Source organism: Canis aureus, chromosome 11 (assembly GCF_053574225.1).
Source record: "Canis aureus isolate CA01 chromosome 11, VMU_Caureus_v.1.0, whole genome shotgun sequence".
Taxonomy (NCBI): Eukaryota; Metazoa; Chordata; class Mammalia; order Carnivora; family Canidae; genus Canis; species Canis aureus.
Genome location: NC_135621.1, coordinates 49,207,464 through 49,232,707, shown reverse-complemented (window position 1 = coordinate 49,232,707; position 25,244 = coordinate 49,207,464). Strand labels below are relative to the sequence as shown.

Genomic DNA, 25,244 nt, shown 5'->3' with positions numbered 1-25,244 from the left:
TGAAGAGCAGTTCTCTAATGGCTGTAGTCAATGTAGAGAGATCCTAGGTAGTCACTTTTGGTTACTACATTACAGGGAATGGCAGGTAATAGAGAAGAGTGCTGGCTTATCTTGATTCAGTTTGGTAGTAGTAGGAAACATTTTCCTATTTGAGTTTTAGGCATGGAAAATTAATTTGATCAAGCAGTATTAAAGGTTGCTGAAAGATATGTAGTTATGTCTACTTTAAAATTCCTTGAGTGACTGAATGCTGGTCATTTAAAAAAATGATTTTTAGATTTTCAAGTGCTGTGTAAAACTATTGAGAAACACTCTCTGTTCAAGGATATAACGCTTGATCTAAAACAGTTCTCCTTAGGTGTGCGAGTTGAATTTTTATTCGTATTTAGGAGAAATGGGCAAATGCTCTTAGAATCTTCCATGGTATTTTCCTTAAGTTTTTTTTTTTAAGTTAACCATGTATGTCTTAATCTTTTCTAAACTGTACTAATTCTGTTTTCAGAATTTACGTATACTGTGAGCTCCTCTCTAATTCTGTCCATCTTGGATCATTTAATAGTCACATTACATGTAAAAAGATTGAATCCATTACTTATAACATGGTACCATTTTAATACAATGACAGGGAAAAATAAATTCAGGAGATGCCTACTTTGATTTTTGCCCTTCCTAGTTGTGGTAAGAGTTAAGTGAAGAATCAGGCCTGCGTGTTAAGGCAAATCAGGCTTAGTGTCAGCATTGAAACATACAATGTTGTATATTGTTAAATGGCAAAATGAATAGTAGAGCAAACAAATACTTTAAAAATGAAGAGTGAATTTGAATCAGTTATACCACAGAGGTAAAGACTTATTTTATTATGGCTTTAAGTTGTCATTCTTATATGAATGGGGTCATTGATCATAGTAGAAAATGGAATGACAAAGTGTGAACGTTCAGCAGAACCCACTGCTACTATGAGGAAACATCTTTTTTCCTTTAAAGGACAGAACTGCTATAGGGTTACAATATCTTCCTTCATAGTGCTACATTGTCTGGTAACATACAGTTTTGGTATGTTTGGTAACATACAATTTGGTACCAGACTAACTCAGTGTGCTGGTAGATTAGTTATTACCATTTATGCCAAAGAATATTTATAAATTCATTAGTTGTATTTATTCATGATAATAAAGTAAAAATGTTTTTAAAGAATAGCTTATATTGCATATATGTATTGTTGCATTATTTAATTAATTTTGTATGAGAACATTGCCATTTTAGAAATAAAATTTCCAAAATGAAAATTAAAAGGTATGTGTTTCCAAATAAGGTAATAAGTTTTTTGGGGTTTGCTCTGGAATTTAATGATGATCACTTTCTTTTGCAGTGGAATCAAATACATTGCCTATCTCATCCTCTTCTTTAAGAGGCAGTCTAAGTCTAGGCTTTAGGAGGTAAGATGATTACTTTATAATGTTCTTCGCCTGATTTCTCCTGTTTTTCTGATCTGCTATATAAGGAAAATCTAGATATTCTTGTCTTCCAAATCTTCTAATGTACTAGTTGCCTGAAATAACTTATCTGTGTTATTCTTCCTCCTACGTAGTTGACTTGAGTGTAGGCAGGCTTTTAAAGCATCTTTTCCAAGAAATACACACAGATTTGGTAAAAGTCATGTTTCAAAGAAGAAAGCACTCTTTGAAAATGGCAGATTGGAGTTACAAAGTTGTATGTGTGTTTGGTGGTTAGAGTATTTAATTTCAAGGTAACTTTAGTCAGTGTAATACTACTGTCTTCTGTGTGCTCAGGGGATATTAATGACCTTTTTTCCCCCCTCTCAATTTTGTTATTTTGAAAATTTTCAAACATGATTAGTTGAAAGAATAATAAAATACCATTTATGTAGATTCACTATTTTTTATATTTACCATATTTGCTTTCTCAACACAATTTTCTAATATATACACACAAGCACATATATACTTTTTTTTTTTTTTTTTTTTTTTGCTGTACCACTTGAAGTTGTTTGTATCATCGTACTGAATCCTTCAGCTTCTCTCTCATAAGAATAAGGTCATGAGGGATCCCTGGGTGGCGCAGCGGTTTGGCGCCTGCCTTTGGCCCAGGGCACGATCCTGGAGACCTGGGATTGAGTCCCACGTCGGGCTCCCGGTGCATGGAGCCTGCTTCTCCCTCTGCCTGTGTCTCTGCCTCTCTCTCTCTCTGTGTGACTATCATAAATAAATAAAACTTAAAAAAAAATGAATAAGGTCATGATCTATATAATGGCAATACCAGTATCATAAAAAATTAACAATATGATGATGTCACCTACTATACATAGTTAATAGTTAGATTGTTCCACTTCTAAAAATAGCTTCTTTTACAGTTATTTTACCTTTTGTTGTTGTTGTTATTTTACTTTTTGATTAAAGATTCAATAAGTACATACATTGCATTTGGTTGCGGTCTCTATTAATCCAGAACAATTTCCCTACCTTCTTTCTGTCTTTATGACATTGACTTTTTTTGAAGAGTCCACATTACTTTCTCTGTAGATTTGTAGTCATCTAATTTTTTCCCCTCATATCAGACTCAGCTTGAATACTTTTAGCAAGAATACTTGATAGGTGATGGCATTTCTTACTGCAGCAAAAGAGGCAAAGTTGGTGTCATCAGCTAAGTTTGATCACTTGGTTATGGTGGTGGCCACCATGTCTCTTGCAAAGGAATTTCACTCCCTTTGTGATTAATAAGTCTGTGGGATGATAACTTCATGACAGTGGGTCTATCCTGTTTCTCAGAACCTTTCATTCAGTGGCTTTATTTTATTTTATTTTTTGAAAGATTTTATTTATTTATTCATGAGAGACAGAAAGAGAGAGAGAGAGAGGCAGAGACACAGGCAGAGAGAAGCAGGCCCCACGCAAGGAGCCCGACACGGGACTTGATCCCGGGACTCCAGGATCATGCCCTGGGCCAAAGGCAGGCGCTAAACTGCTGAGCCACCCAGGTATCCCCATTCAGTGGTTTTAGCAGCCATTGGTAATCTTGTTGAATCAGTTGCTTGCAGTGGTAGCTGGAAAATGATGAGTTTCTAATTTTGTCACTCTTTCTGTATTATAATGTTAATGACTTCTGACACTAATCTCAGTAATTTTTAGTCTATTTATTGGTGGGAGCATGAGGATTTTCTGTAGACTTCTCCAGAACCTCCATTATAGGCAAGGAGAGAGAGAACAGGTAGGTGGGATTCCGTGTTACTGCCCTTTCTTTAGCCAGTGCAGTTCCACTTTTTTCTGTGATAGTCTTTTCTAGTCTTGTTATTTTTTACATTAAAAAATAAACCAACCAAGGACTGTGCCTTTAACATTAAAGTTTGAAAAATACAGAATACATAATTAAGTGTATAGAAATGCTATAGAGCCAGATTATTTATTTTTAAATATTTTATTTGCATTCAATTTGCCAACATATTGTATAACACCCAGTAGAGCCAGATTTTAAAAAAAGAACCCATAAAAATAGTTCAGAACCCATAGTTTATTATGAAGTGAAGCATAGTAACAATGTCATTTGATTACCCTTGAAAAATGTCTTGAAAAGGTTTTTCATATAAACCTCCATGTCATACGTGTTTCCTTCTTTAACCTAACATATTTTTTTGCTCTGTTTAAATGGCACTTGTTATATTTCACATGTCCTGGCTTCTTTTTTTTTTTTTTTTAATTTTTATTTATTTATGATAGTCATACAGAGAGAGAGAGAGAGAGAGAGGCGCAGAGACATAGGCAGAGGGAGAAGCAGGCTCCATGCACCAGGAGCCCGATATGGGATTCGATCCCGGGTCTCCAGGATCGCGCCCTGGGCCAAAGGCAGGCGCTAAACCACTGCGCCACCCAGGGATCCCTGTCCTGGCTTCTTAAACAAAGTACTTAGACTATAAAGTTGATGCAATGTGATGGGAAAAAAAATTGTATATTCCAATTATATACCTTGATCAGTCATTGAGCTTGTAGTGTCTTAATCATTAAAGTATGTTTTAATGTCTCTGCATACTTTGCCCCTCTGGTAAATATGCATCTGCTTGCTGTGTTTTCTGTTTCTGCTTTTAATTTTGTGTCCCCTTCTTTGCTGTAAGAGTTTTTCTTGTCACTCTTGACAACTTTCAGTGTATTTACTGTAAGTAACCTACACACGCTTAAATAATTTGCTGTTTTTGATTTGTTGTGGGCTGGGAAATTAGGCAACCTAAGTTGTGGTAATTTGGAAAAGTAAATGGCTCTTAATAAAGGCATGTGTATCTTTTTGTTATTATTTTGTGACAGATTTTGTGGCAGCTGTTTGGATGATTAGAACATAAGCTATGTGTTTGGTTTATTGCACTATCTTCAGAGCCTAGATTAATACCTGGCACATGATCAATGCTGTTGAATTAATTCGGAGGCATTATTTTCTACCTCTGTGTTTAGGCATTCCCTTTATTTCAGCAAGTATTTATTGTGGAGATTGGAGATGGTGGTTGAGATCAGGTGGTAAATAACAAAGGAACTTGGCCTTTATTTTGGAGAAAGTAGACAAATTTGTGCAGGGTGGAGGCTTGACTGAGGTAGATACACATTTAGAATATATTTAAATCTCAAATATGATATTTCTCATTTCTGGATATACAGTTTGGATTTTAATTTTTTTTTTTTTTTTTTTTATGATAGTCACAGAGAGAGAGAGAGAGGCAGAGACATAGGCAGAGGGGAGAAGCAGGCTCCATGCACCGGGAGCCTGACGTGGGATTCGATCCCGAGTCTCCAGGATTGCGCCCTGGGCCAAAGGCAGGCGCCAAACCGCTGCGCCACCCAGGGATCCCTACAGTTTGGATTTTTAAAAATATATCTTCTCTATCTCCTTAACATGCTTATACTTTTTTCTTCCATTTTGACTATATGGAGATATTGTTGATAGAAGTTTTAATGTCTTTGTCTATTAATTCTATCATTTGTGTCACTTCTTGGTCTGTTTTTATTGGTTAGTCTTTTTTGCCTCATTATACATCATACATTTCTGCTTCTTTGTAATTTCTGTTTAGATACCAGATGTGGAATTCATTCTGTTGAATATGGATTTTGTTTTTTTTTTTGTATTCCTTTACATATTTTTTTTTCCTTTACATATTTTTGAGCTTTGTTCTGATGTTTTAAGTTTATGATAGTTTTCTTAGTGCTTGCTTTTTTTTTTTTTTTAAGATTTTATTTATTTATTCATGAGAGACAAAGAGAGAGAGAGAGGCAGAGACACAGGCAGAGAGAGAAGCAGGCTGCATGCAGGGAGCCCAACACAAGACTCGATCCTGGGTCCCCAGGACCAGGCCCCGGACCAAAGGCAGTGCTAAACCGCCAAGCCACCTGGGCTGCCCTTAGTGCTTGCTTTTATGCTTTGTTAGGCAGGATTAGAATGGTCTTCAGTCTAGAATTATTCCCACTAAATTAATTCAGCCTCACTATTGAAGCAGTATCATTCTGAGTATCCTGCCTGTTAGCCCATGTTTTGTTTTTGTTTTGGTTTTCTTTAAGGTTTTTTATTTTTAAGTAATCTCTTATACCCAGTGTGGGCCTCCAACCCACAACCATGAGATCAAGAGTCCCATGCTCCACTGACTAAGCCAGCCAGCACCCCTAGCCCATATATTTTTGAGATCATTGGGAATGTGAGCTAGTCTAATGCTTGTGTGGGTTTTGGCAGTTGTCTTTTTTTCAGTCTCTGGAAAGGTCTCAGGTAGTTACCTAGGCTTCAGATTGTTGCCTCGCTCCCATGTGATTATAAGTACTCAAAGACTGAGCTGTAGGTCTCCAGAGCTCTTTATCAGGGTCTCTCCTCTTTGTTAGTGTGTGCTATAGCAAGTTGTAACTAGTCCCTCTGGGAAAAGTATTTGAATCTGTGGGTTCTAAAATTATATTATGTTGGTGAATTTTTCTTATTGTAGATATAGAAAAGTTTCAGGCTGTGGTAATTTGGTATTAGAAGAACATGTGCATATTTTGAAGCATTTGTGACTAGAGATGATTTTTTTTCTTTCTTTTGCACTCCTAAAACTTAAAAATTCAGAACAAAATCAGTGTTGTTGCAATCCAGTATCTTAAACATTACAATGTAGTCTTCTTTTAGTTGATGCTAAGTTGAGTAGTATGAGTAGTATGTGTATTTTAAAATCCCTTCACGGGGATCCCTGGGTGGCTCAGTGGTTTGGTGTCTGCCTTCGGCCCAGGGCATGATCCTGGAATCCTGGGATTGAGTCCCACAGCTGGCTCCCTGCATGGAGCCTGCTTCTCCCTCTGCCTGTGTCTCTGCTTCTCTTCTCTGTGTGTCTCTCATGAATAAATAAATAAAATCTTTAAAAATAAAAATAAAAATAAAAAAATAAAATCTCTTTGCAAAGGGACACCGAAGTGGCACAGTCAGTTAAGTGTTAGACTCTTGGTTTCAACTCTTAGTTTCAGCTCAGGTCAAAATCTCAGGGTGGTATGGTAGAGCCCTGGGTTGGGCTCTGGGCTCAGTGGAGTTTGAGTTTCTCTCCCTCTCCCACCCCACCTCTCCCTTCCTCTCTCAAATAAATAAATCTTTAAAAACAAACAAACAAACAAACAAACAAAAAACCTCTGCAGGACATTCAATACAACTATTGAAGCAGTCACCTATCACATGCTTCTCCAGGTCCTGTTGTACTCTAGCAACTTTCGAATTGGTTGAATGAGTAGAAGAAAGCTGAGTATTGATCAGCATTCCCAGTAGAGTTCAAATTAACCGTCTGAGACTCCTGTAAGGATTAACATCTAAGATTCACTTAGTTCTTCCTTAAAAAAAGTCATAGTCATCTTAAATGTAAGAAGTTATAGAGCTCTTGAATGAGATATCGTAGTCACTTTAGATAATCTTAAGGGAAACTTGAATATGCATTTCACTATTGGAATTCAGTTTTAGAATAGTTATCTACCCTTAGTGTAAACTGTCTCTTAGTGCTAGGTTCAGAGTCCACAGGCAGTAGTTCCCAGCATGTATTTTGTAACTTCTTGGCCCGGATTAATTTTTTATGCTATCCTACAATAGTTTTGAAATACCAACACTATTTTTCTTCATGTCTTTTGAGAGTAGTCTTTGAGTGGTGAGCTAGTCTTTCTGTAAGTTGATAAGCTCAAGACATGAGCATTAATTACCAATCAAGTATATGCCTTCCTGAAGTTTTCCAATTTATTTTTAAAAATATTTTATTTATTTATTTGAGAAAGCTCAAGAGCGAGCACAAGCAATGAGAGGGGCAGAGAAAGAGAGAGAAGCAGACTCCCCACTGATCAGGGAGCCCAGTGTGGGGCTTGATCCCAGGACTCTGGGATCATGATCTGAGATGAAGGCAGATGCTTAACTGACTGAGCCACCCAGGCACCCCAGTTTTCCAATTTTTAAATTGCCTGTTAACATATGTTGGCAAAGTTGCCATAGAATAGTATTTAGATTCAATACTGCTTAGTTAGGGTGAGATTATTTAAGATTATTAAGGAATTTTTGCTTCTAAACTTTTTTTTTTAATAAGCCTATTTATAAGAATATTTTCAAAGGCATTTTGGATCTGACTGATAAAGTTAGTAAATTCTTATGTCAGATCCAAGGCAGCTGATATTAAGTATGAGTAAGACTTTGTTCCTAACAATAGTGCTAGCTGAAGAAAGTTCAAATTAGAAAGAGAGCAGTATACATACTATATGTTTTTGAAAACACCACCACCAGAAATATTGAGTCACCTCTAAAAGGCAAAGTGTTACTGAAACTAGTTCAAAACTTGACTGGGGGTATAACATACCATAAAGATAAGTGCTTTAGAATTGACATGCAGGCATTTAAGTCTTTTTTGCCACAACAGAGTCTTGTGATAGAAGGAGGGATTCCCTGACTCATGGCAATAACTTGAACTTGGCAAGTGGGACTTTATGCCACTGTGTAATGGTGCTGCTTTTCATATGTTGGAAGAATATATCAGGTTTCTCACATAAGCCCTATTGAATCCACCAAGTTAAATGCCAGATGGTATGGTCTTCTTTTCAATGAGCCAGTGAGGCTCCCACCTGTGACATTTTATAGGCGGAGGGGAAGTACTTCCTGAACTATAATTTGAGTGCTCAGAAACATTAGCTCCTATTTGTGTGTTGCTGGGGCTGGGACCACAAGATAATAGGTAAGTCAAGGATGAACAGGAAACTTCTTTTTGCCAAGTTGTTCATAGGTGGAGATCGGAAAGTAAGAAAGCAACTGCAAACTGGTCTTGATAATTATGTGCACGTGGAAGAGAAGGTACTGTCTCTTCTGCCAAGGTTAAGGGAGGGGATGGATGGGTCAGGACAAGATGTGCAAAGAAGGCACTGAGCTGAGTATCAAGGGATGAGTAAGAATTTGTCCAGGGTGAAGGAAGGGCGTTCCAGGCAAAGGCAGTGAGGCCGACAGAACCGTGCATCTGGGGACCTGAAGGTAGACTGGTAAAATGGTAGCCCAAGAAACTGAAATAATGGGAAGAAATAAGGCCAAAAAATGGTAGCCTGGGGCCCTTCAGGAATGATCTCATTCTAACTCATGAGGTTTGGACTTTGAGTCATGGCTCTGAGCCATTGAAAGGTAAATGTAATGAAGGAAAGACTGATGGTGGCTATTCAAAGAGGGGGGAAAAAGGGTGCAGGTAAGGCGTAGATGATGAACAGTTTGTGGGACCTTCTGGGGTGCCTTTGAAATTTCAGGTGCAGATACTTAGCCTTTTCTTCCCTTTTTGTTAAGTAATCTTTTTGTTCATCATGGGCTCAAACTCATGACCCCTAGATCAAGAGTCACATGCTCTACCAAGAGAGTCCTATGCCCCTACTAACTAAGCCTTTCTGTTTTCTGTTAAACAAGGAATTTAAACCTCTACATGCTGGATTGTTTTAAAAGTAAAGGGAAGGAGAATTTCTGAAAGAGATTGAGTAGTGTCAGTGGAGATTGGCAGAGAATGATCAACAACACAAATCTTAAAATAGTCAGGGGATCAGAAGGTGTTAGTTGAATTTTGAGTTGAAATCGGTGGTAATTTTAATGAGTACTTTCAGTGGAAGTTTGGGGACAGAAGTCAGATTGCATTGGATTTAGGAGTGAGCATGCAGTGAAGAAGTGTTGACTATTCTTTACAAAAGCTTAGTTTTAAAGGATTCTGTACTTTCTTTTTGAATCTGTGCCATTTATCCTGAAGGTTCACATTCAAGGTAGTTCACATTCAAGGGCTTTTAGTCATTGTCTGTTATTTTAGATACATAAACAGTTTTGAAGTTTTACTTCCATGCCTTCACTGGGTACTTAATGTTGGTTTGAGAACAATTCAATGTCTTAGTGTTTTTTATTTTAGGTAAGTTGATATTTAATGAAAGATATGATTAAGTAGCTTTTCTTAAAAAGGAAGCCCAGCTTATTAATGTTGAGAGTTGGATTGGAGGTTCAACATTTAAACCAGAGATGGTGTTTGTGTTTTACTGTGGAGTTTTCATTTACAAAAGTAGAACTCCCAAAAGTATTCACCAGCCAACTTCAACAGTTAAGATTTGGCCATCTCGTTTCATTTTTTTCCTCCCCTAGCCCCCCTTCTCCCCCAGAATGGACTGTTTAAATTACAGATCTCTTGTCATATTCTGTCTATAAATACTTTAGTATACATCTCAAAACTTATTTAATTTTTTAAAAAGGATTTATTTATTTGAGAGAGAGCATGCACTCAAGTTAGGGGAGGGGCAGAAGGTATGAATCTTCAAGTAAGTCCCTGCTGAGCTCAGGGGTCCATTTCTGAACCCTGAGATCATGACCTGAACCAAAACCAAGAGCTGGATGCTTGACTGAGCCACCCAGGCACCTCTTTTTAAAAATTCATTCATTCATTCGTTTGAGAGGGAGAAGGGGGGAGGAGAGGCAGAGGGAGGGAGAGAGAGAGAGAACTCAAGCAGATGGGGAACTCAATCTCACTATCCTAAGATCATGCATGACCTGTGCCAAAATCAGGAGTTGACGCTTAACCAACTGAGCCACCCAGGTGCCCCCAGAACTTTTTTTTTTTTTTAAATAAGTTTTTTTTTTTTTAATTTATTTATTCAGAGAGAGAGAGACTGAGAGGCAGAGACACAGGCAGAGGGAGAAGCGGGCTCCATGCAGGGAGCCTGACGTGGGACTCGATCCTGGGTCTCCAGGATCAGACCCCTGGCTGCAGGCAGCGCTAAAACGCTGCGCCACTGGGGGTGCCCTATTTTAAATACAACAACATAACCCCTATAATATTGCACCTGATAAAATTAACAGTAATTGGGGAGAGGGATTCATCAGCTTCCCAAAGGGGTCCATGACCAGAAAGCTAACAAACCACTTTAAGTCTTGCCACTTAATATTGTTTACTTTTGGGCATTGGCACCTTGCTCGCAAACTCTTGATTTCCCTTCTCCTTCCCTCACCCACCCAATTCCTTAGATGTGGTAGGCACCAAGGCTTAAAGTTCCTGGAATTAAAGCTGTTTTTAGGGCACCTGGGTGGCTCAGTGGTTTAGTGTCTGCCTTTGGCTCATGCCGTGATCCTGGGGTCCTGGGATGGAGTCCCACATCAGGATCCCTATGGGCAGCTTGCTTCTTCCTCTGCCTATGTCTCTGTCTCTTTCTGTGTCTCTCATGAATGAATAAATAAAATCTTCCAAAAATAAAAATAAAAATAAAGCTATTTCTAACCTGGTCAAAAAAGATACCTAATTTTTTTTAAATTAATAATAGACTTTTATTGTAGTTTATTGTTCACTGTGTAACATTTTATCCTCATCTCTTGAGTTCCCACTTTTTCACTTACTATTTGACAAAATTTTTTTTAAGTCTTTTTTTCTTTTATTTTTGCATATGGAAATATCAAGTAGAGGAGGCTGCTCTGTAGTCAGTAAATGGGTGAGATGAAAACTTGTAACAGTTTAGAGATTGTTTTCTGCTACAGCCTTGAGCTATGGTTTTTGGGTCAGTTTATCATTTCTTCTATTAACTGATTTCTTAAGAATTTTTCCCGAATCAGGGATCCCTGGGTGGCGCAGCGGTTTGGCGCCTGCCTTTGGCCCAGGGCGCGATCCTGGAGACCCAGGATCGAATCCCACGTCGGGCTCCCGGTGCATGGAGCCTGCTTCTCCCTCTGCCTGTGTCTCTGCCTCTCTCTCTCTCTCTCTCTGTGACTATCATAAATACATAAAAAAAAAAAAAAAGAATTTTTCCCGAATCAAAATAAACACTATAATAAACCTAGGGCTTCATAAACCTTTTTTTCCAACCTATAGATAAGAATCCATCTTCTTTTTCAAAGTTTTTTCTTAATGTGCATCAATGGAAAGGATGATTTCATCATAAGAGGATTCCAGAGGGACATGGAACATGTTTTTTGTATTTTTTAGTTTGAAATAATTATAGAATGACAGAAGTTGCAAAAATGGGTGGAGAACAACACATAGGCCCCCTGTGTCCTCCCCCCCCCCCACTGGTTACATATTATATGACTGTAGTACATTATCAAAATCAGCAATTTTACATTGGTACAATATGTGTGTGTAGTTCCCACATTTATTACATGTATAACTTTGTAACATCCCTGCAGTGAGGATAAAGAAATACTTCATCACTGCACATACCCTCTACCAGCACCATCCCCTATAATCTACCACTTCTCCTACCCCATCCCTAATTGTGGCAACCACTAATTTGTTTTCCATTTATATAACTTGTAATTTTGCAAAGATAATATAAATGGACTTATAGTTGTCGTGTTTTGAGACCAGCCTTTTTTTAATCAGCAGAATGCCCCTTAAAAATCCATCCAAGTTGTTGTATGTGTTGGTATAGTTCATTCTGAAAAAAGGAAAAAAAAATTTAAAGTAATCCCTATACCCAACATGGGGCTCAAACTTAAAACACTGAGCTCAAGAGTTGCTTGCTTTAATGATCTGACCCAGCAAAGCACCCCCATTCTGAATATGTTTTCAAAATAAAAATAAGTGCCTTGTTAACTCACTGTACCAAAATTCAGTCCACTCAAAGCTGCCCAACCTCAAGTTTAAAAAGACCTATATAAGGCCTCAAAAAGCCTATAAGGGGGATCCCTGGGTGGCGCAGCGGTTTGGCACCTGTCTTTGGCCCAGGGCGCGATCCTGGAGACCCGGGATCGAATCCCACGTCAGGCTCCCGGTGCATGGAGCCTGCTTCTCCCTCTACCTATGTCTCTGCCTCTCTCTCTCTCTCTCTGTGACTGTCATAAAAAAAAAAAACAAAAAAAAAAAGCCTATAAGGGTACAGATTTAAAAAGGCTTATTGCTTTTTTATGGGCGTTTTACAATGTAAATGTATATATGTAATATATTTTATAAGTTTTAATTAAATTACATTTACATTATAAAATTACTATTAAGACATAATTAATCTTTTTAAAGTAGATGACATCTTTAAATATAAAGAGCTTAGACGGTGCGCCTGGTTGGTGCAGTCAGTTAAATTCTTGATTCTTGGTTTCAGCTTAGGTTGTGATCTCAGGAGTCACTTCATCTCAGGAGTCCATGCTCTGCATGGAGTCTGTTTCAGTTTCTCTCTCCATCTTTCTCTGCCCCCAGCTCCTCAACTCCCATGCACATGTGTGCACTCTCTCAAATAAAAATAAATATATCTTAAATAAATATATAGAACTTACAGACATAAAATTTGCAAAGCTTAGAAATAGTGTAAGACCAGTGTTTACTGGTTATCTTATTCTATAAATGGCTTTTCATTTAAATAGGAAAAATTTTGGTGAGCCATACTTTTTGCTTTCTTTTTTTTTTTTTTTAAGATTTATTTATTTACTCATTCAGAGAGAGAGGCAGAGACACAGGGAGAGGCAGAAGCAGGCTCCATGCAGGAAGCCCGATGTGGGACTCGATCCCGGACCTCCAGGATCACACCCCGGGCAGCAGGCGGCGCTAAACTGCTGCGCCACCAGGGCTGCCCTACTTTTTGCTTTCTTTGAAATAATTTCAGATTTACAGAAAATTACAAGAATAGCACAGAGGACTCTTATATGCCCCATTTACTAACTTTTAGCATTTGGCCACATTATCATTATTTATTCTCCATCTATCAATCCGTATATATATACACACGTAAAGATAATGATTTTTTTTTTTAACTCTTTAGGCTAAGGCTGTATGTGTCATGACCATTTACCTTTAAATATGGCAGTATGTAATTGTGCAGAACAAGGATATTCTTTTGTCTTTTTAAGATTTTTGTAAAATATTTTATTTATTTTATGGAGTGCACAAACGGGGGAGCAGCAGGTAAAGGGAGAGGGAGAAGCGGGCTCCCCACGGAGCACGGAGACCAATACAGGGCTTGATCCTAGGACCCCAGGATCATGACCTGAGCTGAAGGCAGATGCTCAACTGCTGAGCCCCCCAGGCATCCCAGTTGTCTTTTGTCTTTAATTTTCTCTAATCTGGAACACTTTTTCAGCTTTTATCTTTTATGACATTAACATTTTGGGGGGGCGACAGGCCAGTTTTTAATAGAATGTCTCTTACAATGGTTCCCCCTGATTAACTTTAGGTTATACATTACTGCCCGGCATACCACAAGAATGATATTCTGTCCTCAGAGGATGAAGCCTAAAAAACATACAATGTCTATTTGTGCCCCTTTAGGGTTGGTAATTTTGATCACCTAGTGAAGATGTTCAGTTTCTCCGTTACATAATTTCCATCTTTCTATTACAAGTAATAAGCAGTCTCTAGGCAGATGTTTTGAGCGTATGTAAGTATCCTGCTCTATGAAACTTGGACCCAAAGATTTAGGGATGGTTCTTAATGATTCTTGTCCAAAATAATCTATTTTATTGGTTCAAAATAAGAGCCAGCCTTTCTAAATTAACTGGTCCTAAAATTTCAACTTAACTTTGAAAACATTTATTTACTTACTTATTTTATGGCTTTGATCTGTATGCATTGCATATGATAATTGCTACTATGTTTCAACTTAAAATGTTTATTAAACACTGTATTTATTTTTAATCCTTTACTGCCCTCTGCAGGTGTATGGATGTAAATCTTTGGAGCAAGGTAAGTCCTCCTAATACTGCAATTCCAAAGAGGATATATAAAAAGCTATTAAGAGCAAAAGTTGTAATAGCTTCATAATTTATGATGTGTTATTATAAATCAATTAATTTAGAATTTTGAAGTTGGTAGTTTTAAAACTGTCTTCGTAGAGCATGAAATTTATTATCAAAGTGATCCTTAGTCCTAAATTCTTTGTAAGGTTTTCAGCTTTTTTGAAGGATAGCTGCTAACATTATTGCAGTGACATTTGATTTACAGATTTAATAACTAGTTTAAGAAATATATTCATATACATATTTGTGTATCTATATGTGAATGATATATAGATCAATTTTAAATTACTATTTTTTAAAGAAGTTAACTACCTTTGTGCAGGAACTACAATTATCCTTATGCTGAATTGCAAGAAATATTCATAACTAAAAATCAATGTACATTATTAACTGGAATTCCCAATTTTTAAAAATCTAAATTCTTAAAAATCTAAATTTCATTTAATTCTGTTTCAGGTATTATACTGCCAAACTATATAGTCAGTTATAATTTATGATCATGAAATCTATATTTAGAAGTGAGTTTTTTTGACAAGAAAATTGTTTTATTGGTTATTCATGAAATGTGTTTCTGTTCAAAATTCGGCATTAAATGTAGCTATCTTGGATCTACTATATGGTTGTAACTTCTGCTAGAATGTATTGCCTACCTTCTATACATGTCTGTTAGTTAAAAAACAGTTTGTAAAAAAAAATAATAAAAAAAACAGTTTGTAGATGAAAATTGTTTCATTTTGCTTTGTTTTTGAGTACTTTCTATCTTAACTGTCCTTTGAATTGCCATTAAGTGCAGCATGATTTTCATGGTGGAGTGAAGTGAGATATGGTCAATTTTGCCCAATTTTCTATATTAGCAAATTAATAGTAGTAGAAGTAAGTGCATGCGAGGCACTATCTTAAGAGCAAATAAGTTCAGTCATAGAATAGACATAAAGTAGTTCAGAATTCCTAGCTTATGTCACTTTGGAAAAGAGCCGTTTGTTTCCGTTCTTACTGTCTTTATCCCAAGGATGTATAGTCAAATACTGTGTTCAAAAGTTATAGGTCAGTACTGTAGGTTTGTAGTCATTTTCATCATTAAATACATATTTGGATTTCTTCAGTTAAAATTTTGCTAGCAGAATTAATGTTGAATAAATGTTGTGTTTGTACAATCAACTGATAGGAATCTGTGAGAACAAGCACATTAGAGCTTTTGACTCCTTTGGTTTTAATGCCATTAAAATACCTGGAAAAATGTCATTGGGAAAAAACTAAAAAAAAAAAAATTTTAACTATTTAGCAGTCCAGTGTGTTTTACTTTATTATTTCTGTAATACATCATTTGAAAGGAGGAAACTGGTCCAATTTCAATAAGACCAAAAACAACACAATGAGAAATATATTGGCTGATAATTCCTATAAACTATTTCCTGTTTCTTTAAAACAATATATAAACAATATATAAACAAAATATATAAACAAATCTGTTTGGAGGGTTTCTTAGTGACAGTTCATGAAACATTGTAGTTTTCCTTCAACATGGGTTTGTTTTGTTTTTGTTTTTAAAGACAAACCTATTATTTAAAAACGAAACAATTTCCTTGGCTGGTGGGGGTAGTGTTGAATTACTGTGATATAGAATAATACCTTACTGGGAAGAAGCTTTATTATTTCAAGAATTCAATTTCAGATTGTATTTGTTCTTGTTTGCTTCTCTTGCTGCAATGCGTGCATTTTCTGTCTTACCAGATAACAGAACTGTTGTATAAGGATGGACGTTATTGCCAAGAGCCTCCAGGACCAACGGGTAGCGTTTCAATTTCGATGATTGTAACTTATCCACAAATCCATTCTTCTGTGTAATGATGGGCTAGAAGGATTACAGCAGTAAACATTTTCTTTTTGAAAGTGAAATTTGAAAACATTTAGTTATAAATCTTTTTATTGATAACCACAACATTTTGAGATCTCTGAGGTGTTTGGTTTTATCATCGTAATTGTTTTACAGACAGGATTGGAGGCTTTTTTTCTGTTTGAAGAAAGGAAATGCTTCGTATAGCACTTAGGAAAATAGACTTAAAGATGAGTCATTCTTAGTGTTTGTTATTTTAATGTTTTGCAGGTGTGGCTAATTTTAAATAAAAGAGATCTTTAATCTTTAGGCTTTTCCCCCACTTAAATGTAATTTATTATCCAAAATATAGTATTTTGGCATTTAATGATTTTTATTTTCCATATAATAAAGCCTAGAATATATGGTTTTCAAGAAGGTACCCTTCTTGAAAGTTCAGATTTTCTATCTTAGGTATTAACACATGGCCGTATACATTTTATGCTTGAATGCATAGGAAAATTACTGTTGTTACAAAACATCTTTGTTAATCTTGGTTTTTCATTGGCTAATAGGCAGCTCTCCACAGGATTACTGTATCTACTTATTAAAATTATTTAACTTTCTATACTCAACATTTGACAGTTGTTCCTAATTTTATGTGTTCCCTAAATATTGCCCACCAAAAGATTAGTGCAGAAATGTGTACAAGGCGTTTATTTATTCTTCCTCCTTGTGATTTGGACAGGAAAGGGGTAAGGCCTTGGGCAGGACCACTTCTGTCACAGAGTGGTGGAAAAAAATAGATTGAAGTAAGATTCAGTACTGAAAAGCTGTCACTCGGTCTGAAAATAATTAATATTCCTTTCACTCACCAGTTAGATATGTGCTCCCAAACCACATAATCTCTATGCCTCAGTGATCAGTGTTGCCATTTCAGAGCCTCTCATCAGGGTGACATCTCACACCAAAATGATTTCTTATAAATTAATCTTGATAACATGACAGTCTCAGTAATTTTAGTGGAATGCTTTCTCTTGTTTTTTTCCACAGAAGCTGTTGGCTATTTTCTTTATAACTTGATTGACAGCATGAGTGACTCAGAGGTACAGGCCAAGGAGGAGCGTTTGAGACAATACTTCCATCAGCTGAAGGAGATGGTACCATTTCATTTTTTGCTATATAATGCCTGTCCTGTCTGACATGTATCTATTAGATTTGAAATTGCTGCTTTTAAGTACAACCAGACCACTTCTCAATGACATACACGAGTTGGAGACTTAAATTATGTCTGAGATAATTTCTGTTAGACAAATTTCAGTTTGGTTGTCTAAAACTCAGGATTTTTTTTTTTTCTTCTTTCCCTTTGTACAGAATGTAAAAATTACTGAAAATCTCTACAGAGGCATTCGTAATCTACTGGATAGCTACCACGTTCCTGAATTGATTAAGGTGTGTGTGAAATAGTAATCAAAATTTTAAAAAATACTTAATTTATATATAAAAGCATGTTAAAATTGTATTTAGTATGATGCTTCTGGCCAAAAACCGTTTACTTAAATGACAACCATTAAAAGAAGGTTTTTCATTGATGGTTAGTAAATACTGTTTATATATTGAAGAATGTGTTTAAAATATTTTTTACAATGGTTAATGAAGTATGAATAGAATTTCTGGAAGATTTTGAAAAGACAGAAAAATAATAAAATGAGCTGAAACTTCTAAAATTCCTTTTGACATTGGCTAATATATTTTTCCATGTGTTTTCTAATTTTAATTTAAATCTCAATTTTAGGATGTTAATATATTGGTTGATAGAGAGAAGATTGACTCTCGAAAAGTAAGTAGGTTCTACATACTATAACCACCACATTTAATTACAGAGAATTCTAGCTTGGGTCCTTATGAACCCAGTGGTTCCTAACATTTTTGTCATCTGTATACACCTAAGAAGTTGATAACAGCTGTTCCTCATCTCAGAAAAATCAGCATATCTAAGAAATTTGCATGTGTATCTCAGGAGTTTAAAAAAATCCCTGGAGTCCATCCATGGATCCCCAGATTAATGACCTTGATAGCATTTATACTTCTAGGAAAGGTCAGTTTAAAGGGAAGAATGACAAGGGGCACATTTTCCTTTTGTAGTGAATTACTTTCCTTTTCCTGTAGACTATGCAGCTGCCATCATCTGTTTTGGAGACTACACTTGAAAAACTAAAAGCTGAAAATCAACCTATAGGAGATGTTCTAAGGCAACTCATACTAGCGCTTTGTTCAGAAGAGGTAACGTTTGTTTAAATATTTCAAATGTGCTATTAAGGTAAAAAATTCTTTATAGATAAAAGTAAGCGAAGCCACATATTTATGATTTTCACAATTGATTATTATACGTCATGCATGTGAAAAGTGCAATTAAATGAAAGGTTAACTAATTTCAGCTACACCTTGAATGGCATGTTTTCGGGTTGCTGTAGTTTGTTTACGATAATCTGCAAAGTGAATGATAGTAACAGCCGTGATAGGTTTATCATACATGCCAAATGTCCTTTCAAGCCATGGCTCCGGTCTCTTATATCTAGATTGTCAAGCAACTGATACATGCAGTAGTCATTTGCAAGTCAAATATTACTAGGTTGTTAATGCAGGGATTGAAATTCCATTTTCCTGCTGGAAAAAAGCTCTTTCTGAGATAAAGGGTCTCTTGCCTTTTTTTCAGCAGGCGTCCAGCTGTACTTTGTGTTCATTTTAGTGTGTGTCTGCAATTTGTGGTATATCACTAGACTTTTTCAGTTTCTAGTTCAATATGATTTGGTTGTATGCCTGTGTTTTTAGAGGAAAAAAACATAACTGACGTTAAGATTATAACATGGTACTGTTGAATTCTAAAATATTTCTTCACTTTAGTTGGATATTAAATTAGACTGTGAGTAACTTTGCAATGATATAGTTCTACGTATGGAAATTGGACTGTGAGTAGGGGCTAACTTGGTACATACTTAATTTGGACATCTTTTTTATAATACTTATAGAGCTAAAACATCACATTTGGCACAATTACTTGTTTTTGTATCACATGTAACAAATCTTAAATCCTATATATGTATCTTGCCTGCTTTTTAAAAGGTGAATAAAATGACCAAGGAGAAAAGTGAAGTTAATAACCTGGATCTATTTGTTTTTAAAGTGCTGTTAACTTTTTCTACAGTCTGAATGCTAAACCTAGAGATTTCACATTTTTACTTTTATATCATTTCTTCCTTTTTTACTTCTGTTCTTTATCTTAGAACATGGAAAAAGCTCTTCAATTGAAAGCAAAATATGAATCAGACATGGTTGTTGGTGGCTATGCTGCTTTAATAAATTTGTGCTGTCGACATGATAATGCAGAAGATGCATTGAACCTGAAACAAGAATTGTGAGTACTCTGCACTGAAGCAAATCATCAGCATTTATGCTGATAGTCTTTGATGGATCATGTAAATTGAGTATTACTCTTTTTAAAAATTATTTTTTGTCAGTGTTTTTGAAATTTCATAATATGACTCCTTTTGATTAATTATGGCTTGTTTTCAGCAAGGAGTCATTACTTAAGTACAAGACACCCTATTCCTTAAAGCCAAGGTTTTTTTTCCCCATTGACTACATAAGTGCATATCACAACAGGGGTGATGGTAACTATTTTACAAAGGCTTAGCATTTCCCTTTCTCGACCATAGTATAAACAACATCCTGTCCATTTCTCAGGTATCTTTGTTTCCCATCCTGATAGATTTATTGATTGAAAATATGTCCTTTTGAGTATTTGAATGTTTATGACAAGGTTAGAATCACCTAAAGTACCATGAAACAAAAGAGTTCCTAAATTTATATCATTTGCAGATGGGGTGATGCAATATATGGCTAGTGTTAGATTTTTGAATACAATTGTTTGTGAATTTGAATATGGCTTCAGAAATAAACCTACACTGAAATGTAGAGGCATGTGTTAATAACAATTCAGAACAACTGATGCATTTTTGAGAAGGATAAAATGGCTATTGCAATTTTTTTCACAGCCAACTTTCAACATAATATAAATGTACTTTTAATTTTTAGTGACCGTCTAGATTCATCTGCTGTCCTTGACACCAGCAAGTATGTAGGCCTTGTAAAAGTATTGGGAAAACATGGCAAGCTCCAAGGTAAGCCTCGGCACATAAAGGAAATATGTGATGCAAGTATCTTGCCACTGGAATAACATGTGAATTGATATTAATGGTATATCATGTCCTGCAAAGTGCTTGAACACTTTGCATACAAATTTGCATGTGAATCCATCCAGAGATGCATGGACAGTGTAGGCCATTAGTTTTAATGGATTGGCAAGCTTGTCATTTACATTTGCACAGCTCAGTGCTTTTTGCATTTCTACAGCTAGTTTTTATTAGCATTGCTGTTTGGATTGAGTTTGAAGATCATGACTTATGGCACAATTTGCTGATATGCCTGCACTAATGGCTTTGTTTTTGCTTAAGAATGTCTGAAAGCTGAACATAAAACCTATAAACATAACCTTTATTTAAGAATATGAATTTTCCAGTAGTCTTTGTCTTAACTTTTAATAACATTAGCAAAAAATATATGGTTTAGTAGGATTTTATTTAGAAGTTTGCAGAGAAAGCCTCACTGATTATATAGCTGATATGCATACTCTAATTTTCTCATTGTTGAGATAATACTAAGCCTAATTACATATACTTCACCATATGTTCTTATTGTTTGTTTTTCTTAAATTTCTCATTGGGCTTTATTTTGAAACTTTCTTTTTTAGCCTTCTTCTCTTCCCTTTATTTCTAGAGAAGATCTAAAAAAAAATTTTACAGTGAGAAATGCATAGAAAAAAATATTTGATTTGAACATTGGATTTTTTAAAGGAAGTCTTTTTAAGACAGAAAACTCTTTATAAGGATTAGCCTGCTTTTTTAAAATCACTTTTTGAAAAGCGGTCAAAACATTTGTCTGTGCAATAATTAAGAACAACATTATAAAAATGCACTTATTCCATATCCTAAAATGTTTGTTTCTGCCTTCCTAATGAAGCTTAATGAACCTAATGTATTAACATGCAGTCTTTTGGAAAGCTTTCATTGGCTCTGCTTGGCTAATTAGTATCGACATAGCAAACAGGCCCTATCGGTATCAGACCATTAGTCTGGCTGTATATACAGTGTAAACACATCTTTATTATCTGGCCTCCTGACAAGCCATCTGCTGAAGAAACAATGATGTGATTTAGCAGATGTTAGCTCTGAACGATAAAAGCATCCATTTAGGAGGATCTTACAGCTATAGGGCAGACCGTACAGGGTTATGTGGTGCAGAGTGGGCACACAGTCCCTATCTATAATTTGTAGTCAAAGTTGCAGGGAAATGATAAAACCATGCTATTGTGGATTTATAATTGTAGTCTCGTTTAGAAATGCAAGTAGTAATTAACTTGAAATCGGCATTATACACTAGAATTTACATTCCTGCTGGGCTTGAAATGCTGTTTTAATAGCAGTTTGTTTTCCCTACATGAAATTACCTAAGGGTCTTTTGTGTTACTTCATTGTAGATGCTATTAACATTCTAAAGGAGATGAAAGAGAAGGATGTTCTTATCAAAGATGCAACACTCTTGTCCTTTTTCCACATCCTAAATGGCGCAGCTTTAAGAGGTGAAACTGAAACAGTGAAACAGTTGCATGAAGCCATCATGACTCTAGGGTTAGCGAAACCATCTACTGCCTTAAGTTCCCCATTGGTCACACTCTATCTGGAAAAGTAAGTTAATTGAATTTTGAATTTAAATGTTGGCATTAAAATAATGAGTCTGATCATTTGGGGATTATACTTTGTCAGTACCTCTGTGCTGCTGTGGAAGCCATGGAGGTTATTAGCCACCGAATAAGGGGACTTCATATGGACTGGGTGACCTTTAAAATGATGAGCTGCCCTGTGGTCCTATGGGTTACTTCTCAATGGAATGGTCTGTGGTGTGATTCTTTTTTTTGTGGGGCATGTGATGATATTAAATGAAATTGAAACCAATTTTTCACAGTTTTGAGCTTTAAGATGTTAATAATGTAAGAAGGAAGGATTCTCTGGGGCTTTTGGTTATGCATTGTGACTGTCATTCAGGTAATAATGTAACAGCATCTCTTTGGTGCTCCTTTTCTCCATGTGGTATTTGATTTTAATAGCATATGCCAATACAGTTATTCTAATTTTGAAAAATACTGTAGAAGGTATCTTTGTGCCTTGGGGGAGGAAGATAAGTTTGTTGATACAATGAGGTTTACGGAGTTTGAAATTTTTTACATTTGGAATGCTCATGTTGGTGACCAATTTATTTGCAGTGCAAATCATAAAAACCCTACTCTTGTAACGAGTGAAACATTATAGTAAGACTATTAAGTATTAAGCATCATTATCATCTTGTTTTCTTTTGGCACTTGTTTTTTTTTTTTTTCCTTTAAGTTTCCTAGATATTTCCTTTTCGTCTTTTTCATGGCTTAATGCAGTTTTTAATCTACATATTTTGTGATTGACGTTTTCTGATTTATTTTATTTCCAATGTAGTTAACATACAGAGTTATATTGGTTTCAAGTGTACAATATAGTGATTTCGACACTTCCTTATATTGCTGAGTGCTCATCAAGATAAGTGTGTGGGATTTTTCTGATTTTAGTGAGGATGTGGCCCTGTCAATGCTAGGAGAAAAATAAAAGATACATCTTAGTGGTTCTCATAGTCTTCCCAAATTTCTGGTAGTTTTTCTTCATTTATTAAAGAGTATAATTAATTGACTATAATGAATGGTTTAGTATTAAATTTAAAATGGGGAACAAAAATCCATCTAGGCTCCATGTTAGGAAATGTGGGTATATATATTTATACACACAGAGATACATAACACATATATGTTTCATGAAATAATTTCTTTGCCATCCAATCAAAAAACAGTTTATCAAGTTAGATGATTGGCCAGATCTTAACCTCTACAATCTCAGCATTACATCCTTTAAAAGAAATAGCGATTCAAACAATTACTATGTTAGTGAGTTCTCATGTTCACAGCCAACTTTATATAGAAATCCTATAATTAATATGCTTCCTACTAGAATTTTTTTGATTGTTTGAAAGACCCATCTCCGCAAATTGCTTGTGGAGCTCGGCATAGGGATTTGAAAGAATTGGGCCCAGTGCCCAGAAGAATTAGACCCTCCTCCACTACTGGGCAAAAATAAAATAATTAACAATGAAAACGAGGCCATGGTAGAAAAGTATCTTACAAATAGAAATACTTTGAAGACAGAGAAGACACGAAAGTTTTCTAAAAGAGGTCTGCAGATGGGGCTCATGAACCAAGGAGAACTTACCACAGGAAAATGGAAATATCATGAGATTCAGCTGTTAACCTGGAGTATGCTCTGTTTTCTGATTGTACAGAGATTTGTGTGTCTCAGTAAAATTTGACTGTCCTTATTAATTGGTCTAGAGAAACTAAATTAGTATCTTTTTTTGTGTGTGATTTCTTACTACTTTCAGATACATAGAGAAATTATTACCTACTATTTTGATTTGCCCAGTCTTTTTTTTTTTTTTTTAAGATTTTATTCATTCATGAGAGACACAGGCAGAGGGAGAAGCAGGCTCCATGCAGGGAGCCTGATGTGGGACTTGATCCGGAGACTCCAGGATCATGCCCTGGGCCGAAGGCAGGCGCTAAACCGCTGAGCCACCTCAAATTGGATCCCCAATTTGTCCAGTCTTTTTTGCTATCTTGGCTTTGTAGAGATAGTCTCCATAGCCAGATCTTTCAGTTTATCATAATTAAAAGGTTTTGTTGACTCTTTTAGAGTCATGAGAATAATAAAGAGGAGATAAAGGAAATTTCATGTTCATAAAATAGCAGAAAACAGTAGTAGCACTTCTAGTCTTGGATAAGTTGGAGGAAAAATTGTCTTTGAAAACTTTTTTCAATTGTGTTTTCCCTGATGGAAGATAACTAATTCAGAATCATGACAAGTACAGTACAAAGATTAGCTACAATAGCCTGCCAAAAAGTCCACATGTATTTGATTTAATTAAATATGTTTAATCTTCAATAATATCACATAATTGACCTCAGCAGGTATGAGCTCATCTGGAGAATAAGCCTTATTTATTCAGACTTGAGATAAAAGTATGAAATATTTCAGAACATCATATAAAATCTTTGTCTTTTCATTCAAAGAAAAGCATCTTTTTGGAATGCCACTGCAAAGACTCTAAAGAGACTGTCCCTTAAAAATTGTTAATTCTGAAACAAATACATGAGATTGGTTTTTTTAGAAAGATGATCTTTAAAATTTAGTAAGATCTTAATTTTGAAACTTCTTTTCCCAGCAGTAAATAAAACACAGGAGAAAGTAATACTATGTCAGTTTCTTACTTGGAAAATGAATAAAAAGCTTTATGGATATGGAAAACAATAATTTTGTTTCTGTTATTTGCAAAGGGAAATACAAAATAATAACAGGTTTGTGAAATTGTAAAGAAGTTGGTAATCTGTTTTTGTATTATCAAAATGGTAATACTTGTATTAAATGGCAAGATATGCAGAGTTCAGTAAAACCTTCATGTGTTTCATTTATGTTAGGATTATTTTATAAGCCACATGTCCACATGTAGTCCAAATGAATTTTATTTTAAACATTTTTTTGGTAACTTCTTAAATTTTTTTTAATTGAAATCGTGCCTGATTCTGGAAATAATCTGGGTCCTCCATATTAAGGAAGAAAAAAATGCTTTAAAATAGGTTAAAAGAGCTTTTGATTAGTCCTTATGCTATGGTAAAGGAAATGAAATTAATAAATCTGGGCCATTAGGTTTAAAAGCATAGAAATTTGTATGATGTAGTTTCAGATGCACTTGTTTTATAGCTTATCCGTTTTGGTTTCATTGCATATGAAAAATATCTGAAGCTGTTTAACTGGATTATTTAGTACAAATGATCAAAGAAGCTTTAATTTCTGCTTTCCATTAAGGACTTTTCTTTGCTGATTTGTGCTATAATCTGTATATGCCCACATGCATTTAATTTAAGTGAATCATGGACTTTGTATATTTAATCCTCCCAGAACTCTTGCTAAATTAATCTTGAGTTCTTCATAAAGGTCACAATTTTTGTAAGATGAACCTATAATAAAAGTTTTAAAACTCACTGTAGCACTTTAAAATGTTA

At 35.5% G+C, this 25,244-nt stretch overlaps 1 protein-coding gene across 1 annotated transcript in view; it reads left to right on the top strand.

Moving 5' to 3' along the window:
* Positions 1-25,244, top strand: part of LRPPRC (leucine rich pentatricopeptide repeat containing) — a 112,686-nt gene that overhangs the window by 37,823 nt on the left and 49,619 nt on the right. The window contains exons 14-23 of the mRNA XM_077915239.1: positions 1,370-1,436; positions 14,101-14,128; positions 15,913-15,970; positions 17,048-17,154; positions 17,369-17,446; positions 17,790-17,834; positions 18,164-18,277; positions 19,279-19,409; positions 20,090-20,175; positions 21,591-21,798. Coding sequence (XP_077771365.1) covers positions 1,370-1,436; positions 14,101-14,128; positions 15,913-15,970; positions 17,048-17,154; positions 17,369-17,446; positions 17,790-17,834; positions 18,164-18,277; positions 19,279-19,409; positions 20,090-20,175; positions 21,591-21,798 — 922 coding nt within the window. The remainder of the gene's footprint in view (positions 1-1,369; positions 1,437-14,100; positions 14,129-15,912; positions 15,971-17,047; positions 17,155-17,368; positions 17,447-17,789; positions 17,835-18,163; positions 18,278-19,278; positions 19,410-20,089; positions 20,176-21,590; positions 21,799-25,244) is intronic.